This window comes from Protopterus annectens, chromosome 4.part0, assembly GCF_019279795.1.
Source record: "Protopterus annectens isolate FY-2018-M chromosome 4.part0, PAN1.0, whole genome shotgun sequence".
NCBI classification, from domain to species: Eukaryota; Metazoa; Chordata; order Ceratodontiformes; family Protopteridae; genus Protopterus; species Protopterus annectens.
Genome location: NC_056733.1, coordinates 1,498,373,710 through 1,498,389,883, shown reverse-complemented (window position 1 = coordinate 1,498,389,883; position 16,174 = coordinate 1,498,373,710). Strand labels below are relative to the sequence as shown.

Sequence of the window (16,174 nt, the reverse complement as noted above, 5' to 3'; positions counted from 1 at the left end):
ATCCTTGAAGTACTTACCTCTGATGCCAGATACAAAACTTATTTGAGCTAATAATTCCATATAGCACTGTTACGGATGTGTTCATGGCACAACACTGTTCACCCCACTTCTGTACTTCTAATATAAACGTGTGTGTGTGTGTGTGTGTGTGTGTGTGTGTGTGTGTGTGTGTGTGTGTGTGTGTGTGTGTGCGTGTGTGTGTTCAATTCTTCGTTGGGGTGCCTTCTGTGTGGAATCTGCATGTCCTCCATGTGGTCATGTGGGTTTCCTCCAGGTGCTCCAGTTTCCTCCCATACTCCCAAAGACATGCAGTAGGTGGATTGGACACTCTAAATTGCCCGTAAGCGAGAGTGAAGATGATTATCACTGTTGAAGTGACACCCCGACCCCATGTGCAAAAATGGGAAAAGGGGAAGAGGATGGATATATATATATATATATATATATATATGTATATATATATATATATATAATTGTTTCTGAACCTGCTTTATACCCCACCTCTTAACTACACTATTAATATTTTCTACCCTACCCTGATCTTTTACCTCACCTCCATTTCTTTACATTTCTAATTACTAATCACATGATCTGTTATCTATCTGACAACCCCAGTAATATATCTATTTAAATCTTCAAGGTTCAGCATCTAGTAATGCATAAGTATGTTTTGTACTGCAATAGTTACATCTTATTTTCACATGAATGTAATCTAATTAGCAAACACATCTGTAAGTGTTAATGTATATTACCTAATGTCTGTTTGTGTATTATAGTGAATGTCTGTTTAAAAACGCTTGTAATAGTAACCGTTAGAAATGCTGTGACCTGCTACAGCAAGTCCTGAAACACACAGACCGAATGGCTAAAAACGGACTTACATACACCAAGTCAGAGATGACCATTTTGAAATTGGTACATATATGTTCAGGGGGAGCATGCCTCTGAGAATCTTCAAGATTCACTCTTCTCCTGGTTTTGGTCTGTTTTTTGACTTGTCAGAAGTTAGCATTTCAAATGCTGACATTTTAACAAGGAGCCGTTTGTAATATGTTGGAACATTTTCTCCCTGGGCCTCTACTGAAAAGTTTTTTTGACTAAACCCAGTCAAACAAACAAACAGGACCGATGGAATGTTCTTTGTGTTTCATTGTTGCAGTCATTACATTTGGGTTGTCTGCTTGCAGTGGCCCTTGGTCGACCTGATTGGTGGAGTCTTGGGTCCTGCGTCGGATGCTGTCCCTTCTTCCATGACATTGGGTCGTCAGGGGTATAAAACATGCAGCCGATGCCATTATATCAGTCTTTCTTGCTGTGCAGTGCCTGAAGCAGAAGCAGTTCGCAAGTGCAGGTCGGCCGACTCCTGAAATTTTAGTTTTTGAGTTTCAAAACTGAAGTTTTCAACTAAGGCCAAGTACCCCATTGGGGAAACTTTTTCTTGCTCCTTACCAATGTCAGTAAAAGTTAATAATTGCATTACTTGTGGAACGCAAATACCTCACAAAGATTTTCATTCGTACTGTATTTCTTGCCTGGACCCTGACCACAACATACTTTGCTGTCAGTTTTGTGCTTTATTTAAGCAGCGCACTTTCTGTCATCGGTATATTTTCACCTCTAAATATTTCGGTTCTCAGTTTAATTATCCAGAAATGTCGTCGGTTAGCCATCCGACTACCAGGATTCTGAAAAAATGCAAAGATAAAGACAGAGACAGGCCACCTAGGTCCAAAGCTGCCAACGATGCTTCTCCTAAGCCAATCACCAGTTTGCCGATACACAGTGAAGCGTTTTCGCAGCCCCTGATACCCACTACTTCTGATTCGCAGGCCTCTACTGAGACCCATTCAGAGTCTGGTATTCCACGAGATACTTCAGCTGTGGAACCTGCAGATGTCTCTACCTTGGATGGGTCTGGAGCCGCTGTGCAAGCACCAGCTTCTGAGGGTGTAGTCAGGCCTATGGACTTGCATATTAAACCAACGCCTCCTTCTTCATTTAGGCCTAAATCTCGAACCATGCCAAAAAAACCAACGCCCAAGCCGCATGCTCAGGCCTCTATGCCTAAAAACAAATAAAAATGGCTGAAGATCTTATAACTTTAATCAGGGGAAGCCAACCTCCCCCTTCTAAGAGACCTAGGACTGAAGTTGTTTATGAATTCTCTGACCAGGATTCTGATTTTTCTGATTCTTCTGATGATCTGGATTCTACATATGAGGATTCTGATGCATACGACTCTATTCCCTCTGCTTCCCCTCCAGAGGATTTTTCTTTAGGTGAAACCTTACATACTCTAAGGGAGCATTTCCACTGGGAAAGCTAAAATTGCTCTGATTCAAAAAAGAGGCTTAGAGATTTCTTACTCCTGCCTCAGCGTAGGCCTTTATCTATACCTCCTGTACAAGACATTATTGATGATGCCTTTTCGGAATCTAGTTTGGCCCCTGATTCTTTGCCTCCTGCTCCCAGAAGACCTGATGGATATTACAGGGTTCCTGATTCACACAAGTTTCTTTTTAAAAATCCTATTGTGAATCCAGAGACTATTTCACAGGGACCCAAGGGCATTAAGGCTTCTACTGCTAAAAATCCTACCCCTTCTGATAGAGACTCCAGGGCGCTGGATAGATGGGGTAAGAAGGTTTACACTTCTGCAACCTTGGCCATTAGGGCTTTAAACTACCATTTTCATATGTGAAAGTATCAACAACATGTTATTGGGTTGCTTAAACTGAAAATTATGTTGATTCCTGATTGTGCTGAAAATAAAGAATTACAGGATTTAATGCATTCAGCTGAACAGGTTGGTAAACATACTTTGCAATGTGGATTTGATTCATTAGAGGCCTCTTGCAAAGCTGCTGTTACTGGGTCTATGCTCAGAAGGCATGCTTGGCTTAAGGAGCAATCTTTGCCTGATCATGTTAAAGCTAAACTATTGGATGCTCCCTTAAATCAGGACCGCTTGTTTGGCAACAAAGCTGAGGAAGTTCTTAAAAAGATGAAAGATAAAGCTAAATCTATGCAAACTGTTAAAGATTTCTTGCAAGTTCAGCCTCCTAGATTTAGTAGGCATTGGCCCTCTAAGAACTGGTCCTTTCCAGCCCCTTCCAAGTCTTCTCAAGCCAAACCCAGACACAACAGAAACCCCAGATTTCAGTCCCAGGGGACACACAAGACTAAGCAGTGGGGGATTTCTGCACCCAAATCTGGGAGTAGTAAGATTCCCCCCTATGGAAAACTGTCTCAATGACTTGCTTTTAAAACTTCCAAGCACTTCCCAACTGAATGCTCCTTTAGGCGGAAAGATTGGTCTGCAGGCCAAAAACTGGGAACTCATTACCCAGGACAAATGGGTTTTAAATAGTGTCCCAATAATACAGATTTCACTTCCACACATTACCAACACCAAGTGGGTGGCCATATCTACCCCCAAATCAGTGGGCAGAGGCCCAAAATCAAGTCATCTCTCTCTTAAGCATGGGGGCTATTCAGTTGGTACCAAAAGAGGAAAAGGAACAAGGTTTCTATTCAAGACTTTTCCTGGTACCCAGAAAAGGCAGTACATGGTGTCCTATCCTGGACCTTTCTACTCTAAACGCCTTTCTGGTGATTCCAAAATTCAAAATGCTGACTCTTCACCAGCTGCTTCCTATGCTAGGCAAAGATGCATGGTTGGCAACACTAGTCTTAAAAGAAGCATACCTGCACATCCCGATCCTGGAAAGGCCGCAGAAATACCTCACTAAAAGAATCACAGGCCTAAAGCAGATGCCCTATGCTGACCGCCTTAAAAAACTCCAGCTATACTCTGTCGCATATCGTCTACTCAGAGGCGATCTCTGGTTAACATACAAGGCCATGTCAAACCCAGAGCTGTTGGACATGCTACACTTAAAGAAATCCCAATCCCTCAGAGCCACACACTCCAGGGATCTAAGCCTTGTCATCACAATAAACAAAACATGCTAGAGGGATAGGTTCCTGACCCAAAGACTCCCCAGACTCTGGAATAGATTGCCCATAAATGTCAAGCAGAGTGCCTCTTTGACCAGCTTCAAAAGGAACCTTGACGATTGGATGGGAGAAAGGAAATTCACCCCAGGGATCACGTCAGTCGCCCTGCTAGACAGGGATCCAGGGAAGTAAATAGTGTGGGAAGAAATATCCAGGGAATTGTTATGGCTAGGCTTGTATAGGCCCTAGGGCTGATAGCCTAGTACCAACCTATGAACCTAAATAAAAGCAAACTAAAATAAAAAAAATGGCTTGCTGTTAACCCCAACTATGGAAGAATTATTACAAAGACTTGTGGCACTGTAGGTAAGGACTGAACAAAAGCGAGTACAGCTACAACAATAACTGGTTGTGCTGGACAAAACAGGTGCATACTATGAAGTAAATGACCAGAAAGAATGGCCTGGCATCATACTTGGTGGTTTTAGAGCACCACACCATCACAGAGAACTGGGACCAAGCAGACTGCCATTACAGCTGACAGTGGCAGAGTAGTACTGAAAAGGTATACTAACATAGAAAGAAATGATTACATGAACTATGATAAACTTAAGAAAAGAATATTGGCCAAATCTGGTTTAACATCCGAAGCAGAAGCAATCAGATTTTATAAATGGGCTTTTAACACTGACAGGTCAGTAACAGCACAGAATGATTTAAAACATATTTTAAACCTTTGGCTAGAGCCTATCAGCAAAAATAGCTTAATTTATTTTATTAATCATTTGCTTCCATTTACTGACAGGGAATAATCCAACTGAACTAAAAGCCCATTTTCAGCAGAGACCTAGGGAGAAAATCTCCACTTGGAGCTCATCTGGAGAATGTTAGAAACTCTAGCAGCAGACATGTTTAAAAGAGCCAAAATAAATTTAAGTAATACCAAAATGAGATACTCAGCCACTGAAGCAGAATGTCTAGCAATCAACAGGACTGTCTATTCACCAAAGCATTACCTATTGTTGGGTAGGCATTTCAGCACGGTAACTGACAATACCCCTCTACAATGCCTGAATAGGCAAGCTGTTTACAATAGGAAGCCATGTCAGTGGACACTTTTCCTCCATCCTTTCAGTTTAGCATGACCTACAGACCTGGCCACAGACAATTAAAAATACTGATGTATTGTTAAGGTTCTACACCCTATTGTATGAATCCAAAATGGTGGTTTTATGATAAAGGAGAGTAGTTGTGACATGCTGTGAAGTAAATGTGTAAATGTAATTATAACAGAAATGTATAAGTGAAGAGTTTCCAAAGAAGGTTTGTTAGGATCTTGCATGAATTATATAGCAATTAGGTGTTAATTGCTCATTGCAGGTGCATTAAAGATGTCTGAGGGTGCAAAAGTACTTATGAAGTTAGTTGCTAACTGGAGGATCAAAGCAAGAAGGAGCTTGACAAAAGACCCTGGTAGTGTGGAGTGTATCAGTCCAACCCGGGCTATTTGTGAAGCTGAACTCAATATATAAGCATAGCCTGTAGCCTGGACTTTTGCTGGAGTATAAATAATCATGAAATGGACTGTGCTGGAGAAAAATCCTCAAGATACAGTTTTGTTTCCTTAAAAGATGAGTGGGCTATATTTTTTATTGAATATATGTTGCCTCCATTGTTTCCTTGACCTTTATAGCTGCACATAGCTAGCTAGATAGCTAGATAGATAGATAGATAGATAGATAGATAGATAGATATATGTATATATTGTTTGTGTATCTCTCTCTCTCTCTCTGTGTATATATATATATATATATATATATATATATATATATATATATATATATATATATATATATCAAAGATCAAACCACAAATGATCAATCCCAGGATATCAAACAATTAAAATTTTGCAAACATAAAATATCAAAAAGCAATAGATTACAAAAGGAAAACAACCAGTTTCCTTTTGCAATTTGATAACTCTAACAATAACTTCAGATAAACTGTTTGAATAAAGTATTATTACAGTTCTTATTAAAATTCCGAACAAAGTCTGATGTTCCATACAAACAAGACATTAAGAAAAAGATAAGGACATTTTCTTGAAGAAAGATGGAAAAGTGCTCCTCTTCCAAGTTATTCAAGAATGTTTTGAGCTTACAAAAACGAACTATAGTTTTATCTTCAGCTTTCATAAACAAGTAGCTGTAATCTTCCATGTATATCTGTTTCTGTGATTCATTGAAATGGCATTCCATACACAAACAAAATAGTTGATATAGTTTGTTTTTAAATTTCATTATAGGTCCTGTACTTCTTTCTTTGTCAACTTAACTGGAAAGTATGTATTACTTGTCTTGACTGCTTTCTGCCACATACACAATACACATTCAACATACGGTGCTGCCTAAATTAGCTAATTAAAGCTTTTCTCCCCAGGCTTCTACTGTAAATGTCTTCTGCACATGTGACCTAAGCTAGTTCAAGAAACTTGTAATGAATAAGCATCTAAATAAATAGATTTTTTTACATCTCCACTGTCTGTCTCAGAGTAAACCAAATGACTGAAGAAAATAAACTAAAAAAACAGTATTTAGTTGCAAAAAGAAAGAAATAAGAACACGTTATTTGTACTTACCACTTATAATCACTAGGTTGATATTAATTATTTGGTCATTAAACAGTCCTGGAATCGTCACTCGACAACAGTATTCCCCATTGTCTTCCTGACTTATCTCATCAATAATTAAAGACACATCACCACTCTGTATTTTGTGCTTTAATTTATACTTTGCTTTGTTAAAGACGACATGCAAGCCATCTGTCTGGAGTACTTTCATGTTGCAGCCACCATACGATGGGCATCTTCCTCGTCCCCAGCACATTTCAGTTTGTCCATAAACTTCAATGCTGTACCGGCATGGTAGAATAACAGGCTGACCGAGAACTCCTTTAATTTCACTTTCTAATGATGAGATCACTGCTGCTGAAAGATAATACAGATTTCATACAGCTGTACTTTCAGCCATTACAGTACTGTGCACTACAATGTTACTATAAATGTAAGTTATTTTACCATCTAGGAGTATAAAAGATATGGTTGCAAGGTACAAGTAATTGTGCAATCTACTTGCGTATTTGGGGGGGGGGGTCATTCTGTACATATTCTCCAAAGGTGAAGTGCTGCAAGTGTTGCAACATATTGACCTATTATCTTCATAATCTATTTTCCTAGTCATGAACATGAATTTAGAAACTGGTAAGCAAATGTATACATCTTTAAGAAGCAAGAATTCTTCTGGCCAAGCTGTACAGTTTCTCCCCTGCATACACAAATACATATTGAAGACATGAACTCTGATATATTTACCAATTATAGTTCTAAACAGCTTTGATATCCACAATGGTGGGGGGGACATCATCACCATTATGCCAATATCAGAAACAGTGCATTGTAGCCAAAAGTCAGAATGCAAAACAAGATCTACTAAAGGCCAAAAATCACTAAAAATATACAACATACAGAAATATTGATATAAAACAAATTGACATAATCTGTAAAATACAAAATGAAACATGAACTTTGCTGTGATAAAGAAAAGGCAAAAAAGTAGAAGACACTCCAATATATGAAGAAATCCAAGACACAAAATGGACATTTTGAAGCTGAATGCATATATTCAGATATGAAATAGTTATAGCAGTTAAGGAATATTATAGAAATATAGAATATTATAGAAATATATCTGGCAAATATATCAGAGTCCCATGTCCTCAGTATGGATTTGCTTACCAGTTTCTAAATTTATGTTCAAGACTATTTCTGAAAAAAAAACATTCTTTTACTGGATATCACAGACATAGCATCACTGTACATACAAATGAATGGTAACTAAAGAAAATAAAATTAAAACTATACTTCTACAAACCTATAACATGCATAGGATATTATCTACCCTAGCCAGAAAATCCATAGCATATCCAACAGCCAAAGATATCTTGGTGTATAAAATCTCTTCCTATTTTTTTCTCACCTTTTCTCAATCTGTCCTATGTCTCTTGAATGCTTCTTTGAATTCCTTCACCATCACACTTACTGTACTCCATTTTCTACGAGTCCAGTCAGTGGGTTCACCACTCTCTCTGTGAAGACGTATTTTCACAGATCTATGGTGTACTTAGTCTCTGCAATCTCTACCCTCTTCTGCCTCCCCCACACTATGTCCCAGGACAATGCCTTCCCATCTTCCTGATATGAACTTGTGCAATTATGTCTCCCACTTCCTATGGTCTCAGGTGAGAAGAGTTTCAGCTCCTCTAGTATCTGGCACTATCCCTTCTCCTACATCCTGTGCACCATTCTGGTGGCTTTCCTCTGAATTCCATCTAACCCTAGCCGTACAGTGTCATTGCACACCTGCATGTACTTCATACAATAAGAACATTAGAACATATATACCTAGGCAGAACTATTGGACTTTGCATAACAGCATGTCTAGCAACTATGTAGAAGACCAGTGGCTAACTATATGACTGTTCATCAGAACTGTTCATACAACAGATATTTTTATTATTTATGTTTGCTGTTTTATTTCTTGCCATTTATTTTAACACTGCTGTAGTATCTGTTACAGCTATTCCAGTAGCATGGCCCCAGTCTCCTCCCTGCTATTGGCCCCATCCTTCTCCCACCAGCATACCATCTATCTCTAGGAATGCTTCCCTGTCAGGTGATAGAAGTCATATGATGTGAGGTATTATGGAACATATGCAAAAGCACACAACAGTATGTGCAACAGCATATAACAGTAGGGAAGAAAAGAAGCTTCTTTAACCCCCAGGTTTGCTGATGCTCTGCACAGGTATACACACACATACTTGCGTGCGCTCGTACACACACAGACACACACAAACACACACACACACACACACACACACACACACACACACATACACACACACACACACACACACACACACACACACACACACACACACACACACACACACACACACACACACACACACACACACATACAAGGAAACAGAAACAGCTCAAACAAGCAGATGATTCCCTTATTGACAGCAAAACAACTCACTCTACATGCTTTGGTCATCACCAACATTTCTATCCTTTACACACTACTTGCTTTATCAATGCTAATAAAACACCTGTAAGCCCCCCATTTTTGCATCACTAAACCTCTAAAAGTAATTACACAGAAGTGTTGCCGGTGTGCAGTAGATGGGGACAGCTGGCCTACATGCAAGGTGTTAGGTCTATAGTGCAGTAAAAGCATTCATTTCCATACCATCACTATTGAACGCAGGCACAGAAATGAAATAACTGCTTGAGCCTTAGTTCAGGAAGGAGCTAGGAGCATTGAATAAGGAAGGAGTGTTGGACTGGGGAATAGACTTTTCTTGGCTGCTCATTAGTGAAGGGAACTCTTACTGAGGAAGGAGTGCTGTACCTGGGACAGGAGACTTTTTCTGTTCTTCACCTTGAGTTGACAGTGCCAGGTTGTAGAGCAGCACTGGGCTGTAGATGGGCCAGATACAGCTCTGTCGTTACACATAGCTCTATATTACATACTCAAAACACAAACATACATGCAATGCTAAACCAAGCTAGCCCACCCAAATCAATTCCTCAAACTCAAATGTATGTCTACTTTTAAATGAAAAAAAAAAGAAAGAAAATAAATGACAGATGGACTGCAAATCAGGTGTCAATATTTATTCAACCACTGATACACAATTGTCCTAGCAAAGCTCAAACTATACCAAAATGCTGGAGCAACAACAACAACAGTCTTAAACTACAGTACATGCAAAAAATGTAATGTAGCTCAATATAGTTAACAAAACTTTCCTGCATCCTATTAGACAGATGATATACCCCCTACATGCACTCTGCCATCAGAGATCTAGGCACATGGGTTGATAACACTTTATATTTTGATCATCATGAACCACAGTATTAAAAATCATTTTGTATGGCCCAAAGCATAAAAGGCGTCACCTCTACAGGCAAAAAAAGTCTTATTTCCCATTTATTCATCTCTCATAAGGCCTATTATTGAACACAATGCCCTTTTGGCATGTGCCTGTTGAAACATATCACTTAACTTAACTTAGTTAAGATTCTAACTAAAATAGCACTGGCCTCAAGACATAGAGAAGGATTCACGAAGCCTCCGTGTAAGAGTTACAAGGCTTACACGGAGGCTGCAGTTAAACGGTGTGATGTCAACATGTCATGCATATGCATGAGGGCATGTTGAATCACACCTAAGGCTAACACGGTCCGTGGAAGACAGTAGGGGGCATGCCCGTAGGCCGAGCCCTGCAAATGGACACGCCCCCAGAAGAGTAAAAGTCCCGAAAGTAAACCCCCATGACAAAGCCCGTGCAAATGTGAATAAACACAACACATGCCCCCACAGACTACGAACATAAAATGTAGAAATGAACATCTTATAATTTTTTTTAAAATTGTAAAGATCTTTGCCCGTGAGTGTGCTCGTTTGCGCAGGCATGCCCGTAGCTTAGCCACAGTTAGCAGTCAGTGGAAAAGCATATAAGAACTAAATATGCAAAGTAAGCCAAGAAGCAATAGCATAGTGGTAGAGACGTTGGCTGAAAAGCAGGCAGTCATGGTTCGAGCCCCCACAACATCAATTTTTATTTTTAGTGAAATAAGCACGAAACAAGTCCTTGACATATATGTACACATATAAAATTATATTTTATGTAAAATGTAATGAAATGGGCCATGTATTTTGAAGAAATGTGAGATAATAAAAAAAAAATGTCAGATGTGCCTAAAGCTGAGCTACAGTCTAACAAGTTGAGTACATCTGCCTGTAGGTGAGCAGTGTTTTAACAGGTATAAAATGAGTGCCCGTAGGTGAGCAGTGGTTTAACAGGTGTAAAATGAGTGCCCAGGGTTGAGCAGCATTTTTACATGCTGAAACTGTGTGCCCATAGCTGAGCTGAGCGTAATATGCATGCTGACAGCCAAATGAGGCGTAAACCAGCGTAACCCATTTGCGCGGAGCTGCGCGCCGTGCCAACAAGCTAACCGACGGGCAACATTGAGCAAGCTGTATCAAAACTGCCTTTACACAGACACACCTCCTAGCCTGTGTAGACAGTCATAAAATATAAAAAGCAATAGCCAGGTTCGAACCCAGGATACCATGCACCATAGTCAAGGTACTGAACCACTAAGCCATGACAGTTGCACTTAGAAATGCAGTAATAGCATATATATAGGAATGAATAGAAAGAGGAGCATGACAAAGCAGGTTTTCTGAAGCTGATACAATTCCAAAATGGCCAATCACAGATAAGTGCGGGAAAAACTGCATATATAAGCCCCATAGGCGGGAATACACAGCATAACCGATTGTAGAACCGACTTGCAGCCAGAATGTCAGGTGTAGGTGAGGGTAGTTGCTTCCGAGCACAGAGGTGGGGCGTTGAGGAGTCCAAATATATGGTTTGGCTCCTTGTCCACAATCATGAGGTCCAACTCATGCAGGGCCAGGTCCTGTGGGGAGCATATAGGGCCAAGGCGTGGGACCGGTTGGCTCATGATTTCACCAGTGCCACAGGGATACCAAGGACTGGTGAGCAGGTCCGTCACCACCATGCAGACCTGAAGAGACGGAAGCAGGACTAACTGAACCGCTGGATCCAGGAGGCCCAGCAAATGCCCAACGCCCCACTACTGAGTAAGTTACATGTAATTATTTACATAAGAAATTAACCTAGCTGTTATTATGGAGATGTGTATTCCAATATTACTTTATTTATATTACAGCTGCAGGTGTCCGTTCTGCGAACCGTAGAACCTATGGCGATAGGCTGGCATGGTTGCGCCACCAGGCAGGTCAGTAATTCTCTCCCTGTAACTGTAAATAAATATATAAGTATGACAGTTAGCAAAAGAGTGCAGTGTAGTCACTAATTAATAAAATGTGCAAGTAACAGTGTAAGAGGGTTTGCAAGTATTGCTTGATTACAAAAGTGTGATGCAGCCTGTAATCCAAACATAAAAATTAAACAAGTCTAAAATAAAGATGTCCCACCTGTAATTAATAGTACACAACCTGCAGCAGGCTGAAAAGTACAGCTGCAGAAGCTGAGTAAAACACATGTGTGAAATATATCCCTGTTGAAATACAGAAACATGACAGAAGTGAGACTGTTGGAAAGGATTGTTATAACTACAGGTAAAACATGTCAATAAAGCCTAGAATTAAGTACCATCCTGAATTGTAAAAATAAAACAAGTGAGAGAGTGTGAGAAAGAGTTATGAATCCACCAATAAAGTAGTAATAACTCCTGAATAAAGTATACTGCAGTCAGTACAGAATGAAATGAATGTGACAGGCAGAACCAAATAGTAACATGTGTTGAAAACGGTACCTCAGCTGGAATGTGTGTCCCAAAATCTGGATATGTTGCTCTCCGTCTGCAATATGCAGATAGTATGGTTGTCTGAAATACCAAACATCCACAGTTGTCTATAGCTATATAAAGCAAATGTAGCAGGATGATGTAGCTGAACAGAGCCAGATATGAATGTGTATGAATAAAAATGAAAATGTATACTGATGTAGCAGTAACATTCCTATCACCAACCTGAAGTAGTTATCACATAGGAAACTGTAGGCAGAACTGTAGTGTGTATATATCTGCAGCTATTAGAAATGTACAGCATATGTATTGGTATTTGAAGTTATTAATTAAATTTTCTTCACCCTACCCTATAACCACATATAATCCATTCCACGTGAAATTGGTATGTGCAATCACAATTAACACCCCTGGACATTTGCCTGTTGGTTCATACACATTTGCATGTACGTTGATGCATCTGCCCTGTTTATACATCCAAACCTGATGGCCTGTTGCCATCAATCAACCCTGCATGTTGTTGGACTGTGTATTGCTGTTCAAATTATGCATGTGTTATGCTTGCTGTTCAGTGGTTTGAATATATGGGTGTTTGGTTAATGGGAATACTAATGCATGCTGTTACAACTAATTGTGAATGGTATTGTAAGTTACTAACCCAAACTGTCATAACATAATGCAAAACATAGGATGACAGGGAAGGCGGGTTCCAGCGGACCCACCACTCCCTCCTCAGCTGGCGAGTGCAACTGGCAGTAGTGCCCAGGCTGGACCCTCCTCCGGTGGCCCTGTGCCACCTGCAGGTGGAAGCGCTGCAGGGGATGGGGCTTGTCCTCCCTCAGCAAGTGTGGCCAGAGGAGAACATCCACTCACCCTCCGTAATGTCCAGACTGTGGTGTGTAGGGAGATCCGGGAAGCTGTTCTTGGGCCCCTATGCCAGTTTGAGGCACGGGTGGCACAACTAATGGGCGTGCCTGCTGCCTGGCCTACACAGCCCCCAGCACAGCCCCATCCTGGGCAGTGAAGGCACAGTGGCAACTGCCCATGGGTGGGGATATCAGTTCCACTGTTGCCATCTGTGGGCTCATGGGCTCTAGATATCCAAACATCCGTCCCCGTCAATTGTGTAACCCCTCCATATGTGTCATACACCGCCCCTGTATGCGTCTTGTTTGTCTTGTCTGTTAACCTACCCAACCTACCTCCCCAGCTATACCGACTTCCTGTACCTGACATACCACTCTCACATGAAAAAAAAAAGGGGCAGTCTGTACCCACAAAAAAATTACGCCCCATACATAGCTGCCCATTTCGCACACATGTCTGCTGGACATGGAAACTGTCAATTACAACTGGCTGTACAACAAGTATTATTGTTGTCCTTACACCTCTCTCAGGGGTGGAAGGTTTCAAATGTCACACCAAATTACAAGCATATGCACAGCTGTTGCTGATGAAGAAATGGGCAGCTATGGGCCTTACCTACATCCCTCCTGCAAAACCCGAGCTTGTTTCCCTATTGTCTTACCCTCTTTGGACCCCTTTTTCACCACTTTCCTGTCTCCCCATTTTCATTTCTTTCAAAGAAATTAGCGGGTGTCGAAGAGTAAGCACTTTTAAGCAGTTGTAAGCAGGTGTGCGGAGCTGAACGCAGTGTGCAGCGTGAGCTCCGCCAAAAACCAGCGCTAACCCAGTTACAACTGCTTAAAAGTGCCTTAGTCACTCTGAATGACAAGGCCTGTAGTCTGTTCAAAAGCAAAATAAAATCCCACTGTCAGTCCCGAACCCAGGACCTTGGAAACAGTAGTCTGCATGACTTACGACTAAGCCATGACTGTTATATAAGAACATTGTGCTACAATAAATATATCATGCAATAGTAGGAATGAATGTAAAGGGAATATAGGATGTGTAGTACACAAAGCATGTCATGTATATTTATTGTCAAATGTAGTGGATTTCTATAATAGTAGTGTGTGAACAGAAACAGCCATGCTAGTTGGTAGCTATTAGGTAATAATGTCACTGTAGCACCTTGCAAGCCACACACATACTCACAGCAGGATAATCACTGCCCATACCCCACAACCTCTTACAGCAACACATCTGGACTAAGTAATGAAAAATGTGGAGCAAAGGCCCAAAAACAGGGACACATTCCAAATATTGCTCCAACAAACTTAGACAGTTGAGATAGTAAAGGTTTTGCATTATGTTGGATGGTTGGAAGAGTATGAAGTCTGAAACTGAAATGTTTGTCACTAAAGTCTGACTTCAGCCCTGAGTGATTTGCCAGAAAAAGCTGTTTGAGATATGGACCAAAATATGAGGCAAAAATGTGGACATCCTGCAAATATCTGTACACTTGAGAGATCTGACACTGCCATATTTGAATAGTTAAGAGCCTAGACATAGCAACAGTGACTGAGTTACAGGGATGCCCCACAGACTCCCTCTGAAATGTACAAACAGTAGGCAGAAAGGTGTTACAACACATGCAATGGTAACTATGAAGTACTGAAGGTATGCACAACTTGCACGTCGGAAATAGTGTAGTAATACATATGCTCATGCTAACCCACAGTCACAACTGCAGAATACCAGACAATTTAATGGGTGTACCCCACTGATATGTACCAATCCATGAGGCAGATAAAAGATGCACCTGACAGTCTCTGGGGCCTGCTCAGCAGCATACTCAAATACCCTAATAGATGTCAAGGCCCACACCATGGCCAGACCACACTGCATGCAGTAACACCCTAGCAGATATAGCAAGCATTCCAAGGTGTGAATGTACATGGAAAATAGGAAAGCCACAGCAACACACTACAGTCAAGACACTTAGCAGTGCAAGAGCCACTGCTATATACCAGTTACAACACATGTCCCACAGGAAAGCACACACACCCACATTAACAGTAGTAGTAGTCTTAGGTGTCAGTGTACATACGCACTTAGTACAGGAAACTGGAGAAATGAATGGAGAAATGTTAATCTACAACACAGCCAGAAATATGAGAGAGATACTAACCTTTACACTCACAGAACAGTGTCCACAGCATACCAGCATGGTCCCTGCCCTTAAACTCTGAAAGGGCTACACCTATCTCACCTACCTTTTTATAGCACTGTCCTGAAATCACAGTAAGAACTGCAATCAGTACACAAATGGCTGCAAGCAATTAGCAAATGCTGGCTAACAATTGGTGCAGAGGCCATCACATGGACATATGCAGATACCTACAAAAGCATGCTGTACTCCCAGTCCACACATGCAATACTTTCATTGCACCCTCTGGAGGTAGGGAGAGAGAGAGAGAGAGAGAGAGAGAGAAAAAACATACACAAACAAAAACACTCAACAAAATCTACTAGAAAGCTGACATCTGTCAACTGGAGCAGCAGCAGGACACCAAACAAAAGGCAACGCAAGCAGCTGTGACAAACACAGGTAATGTAAAGTAATACTTTAAAAGTCTACATACTGTGAACCCTCCATATGTGTCATTGGTCTGTATCCATATGTATACGAAGATGTGCATAGGGCAGGGGACATACAGCAACTATCAGTGAAGGCTGTACATACATATGTATGTGAGGGCATCTATGTGCACATATCAATGTAGGTTGTAGTGCAATGTACAAAGTAGGTTTCACAGTTATGTATGTTTAGCAGTATGTTAGTGTGTGTATACAGTTTTGCAAACAAACATGTTGATATACCTATCTATTATATGGATACGTATGTATGTCAATATATGTATGTATGTGTATATATAT

The 16,174-nt window shown here is 40.7% G+C and overlaps 1 protein-coding gene across 1 annotated transcript in view; it reads right to left on the bottom strand.

Moving 5' to 3' along the window:
* The window catches only part of LOC122800466 (T-cell immunoglobulin and mucin domain-containing protein 4-like), a 545,825-nt gene that overhangs the window by 356,304 nt on the left and 173,347 nt on the right, over window positions 1-16,174 (bottom strand). Inside the window, exon 2 of the mRNA XM_044069910.1 lies at window positions 6,599-6,946. Within this exon, the coding sequence (XP_043925845.1) occupies window positions 6,599-6,946 (348 nt within the window). The remainder of the gene's footprint in view (window positions 1-6,598; window positions 6,947-16,174) is intronic.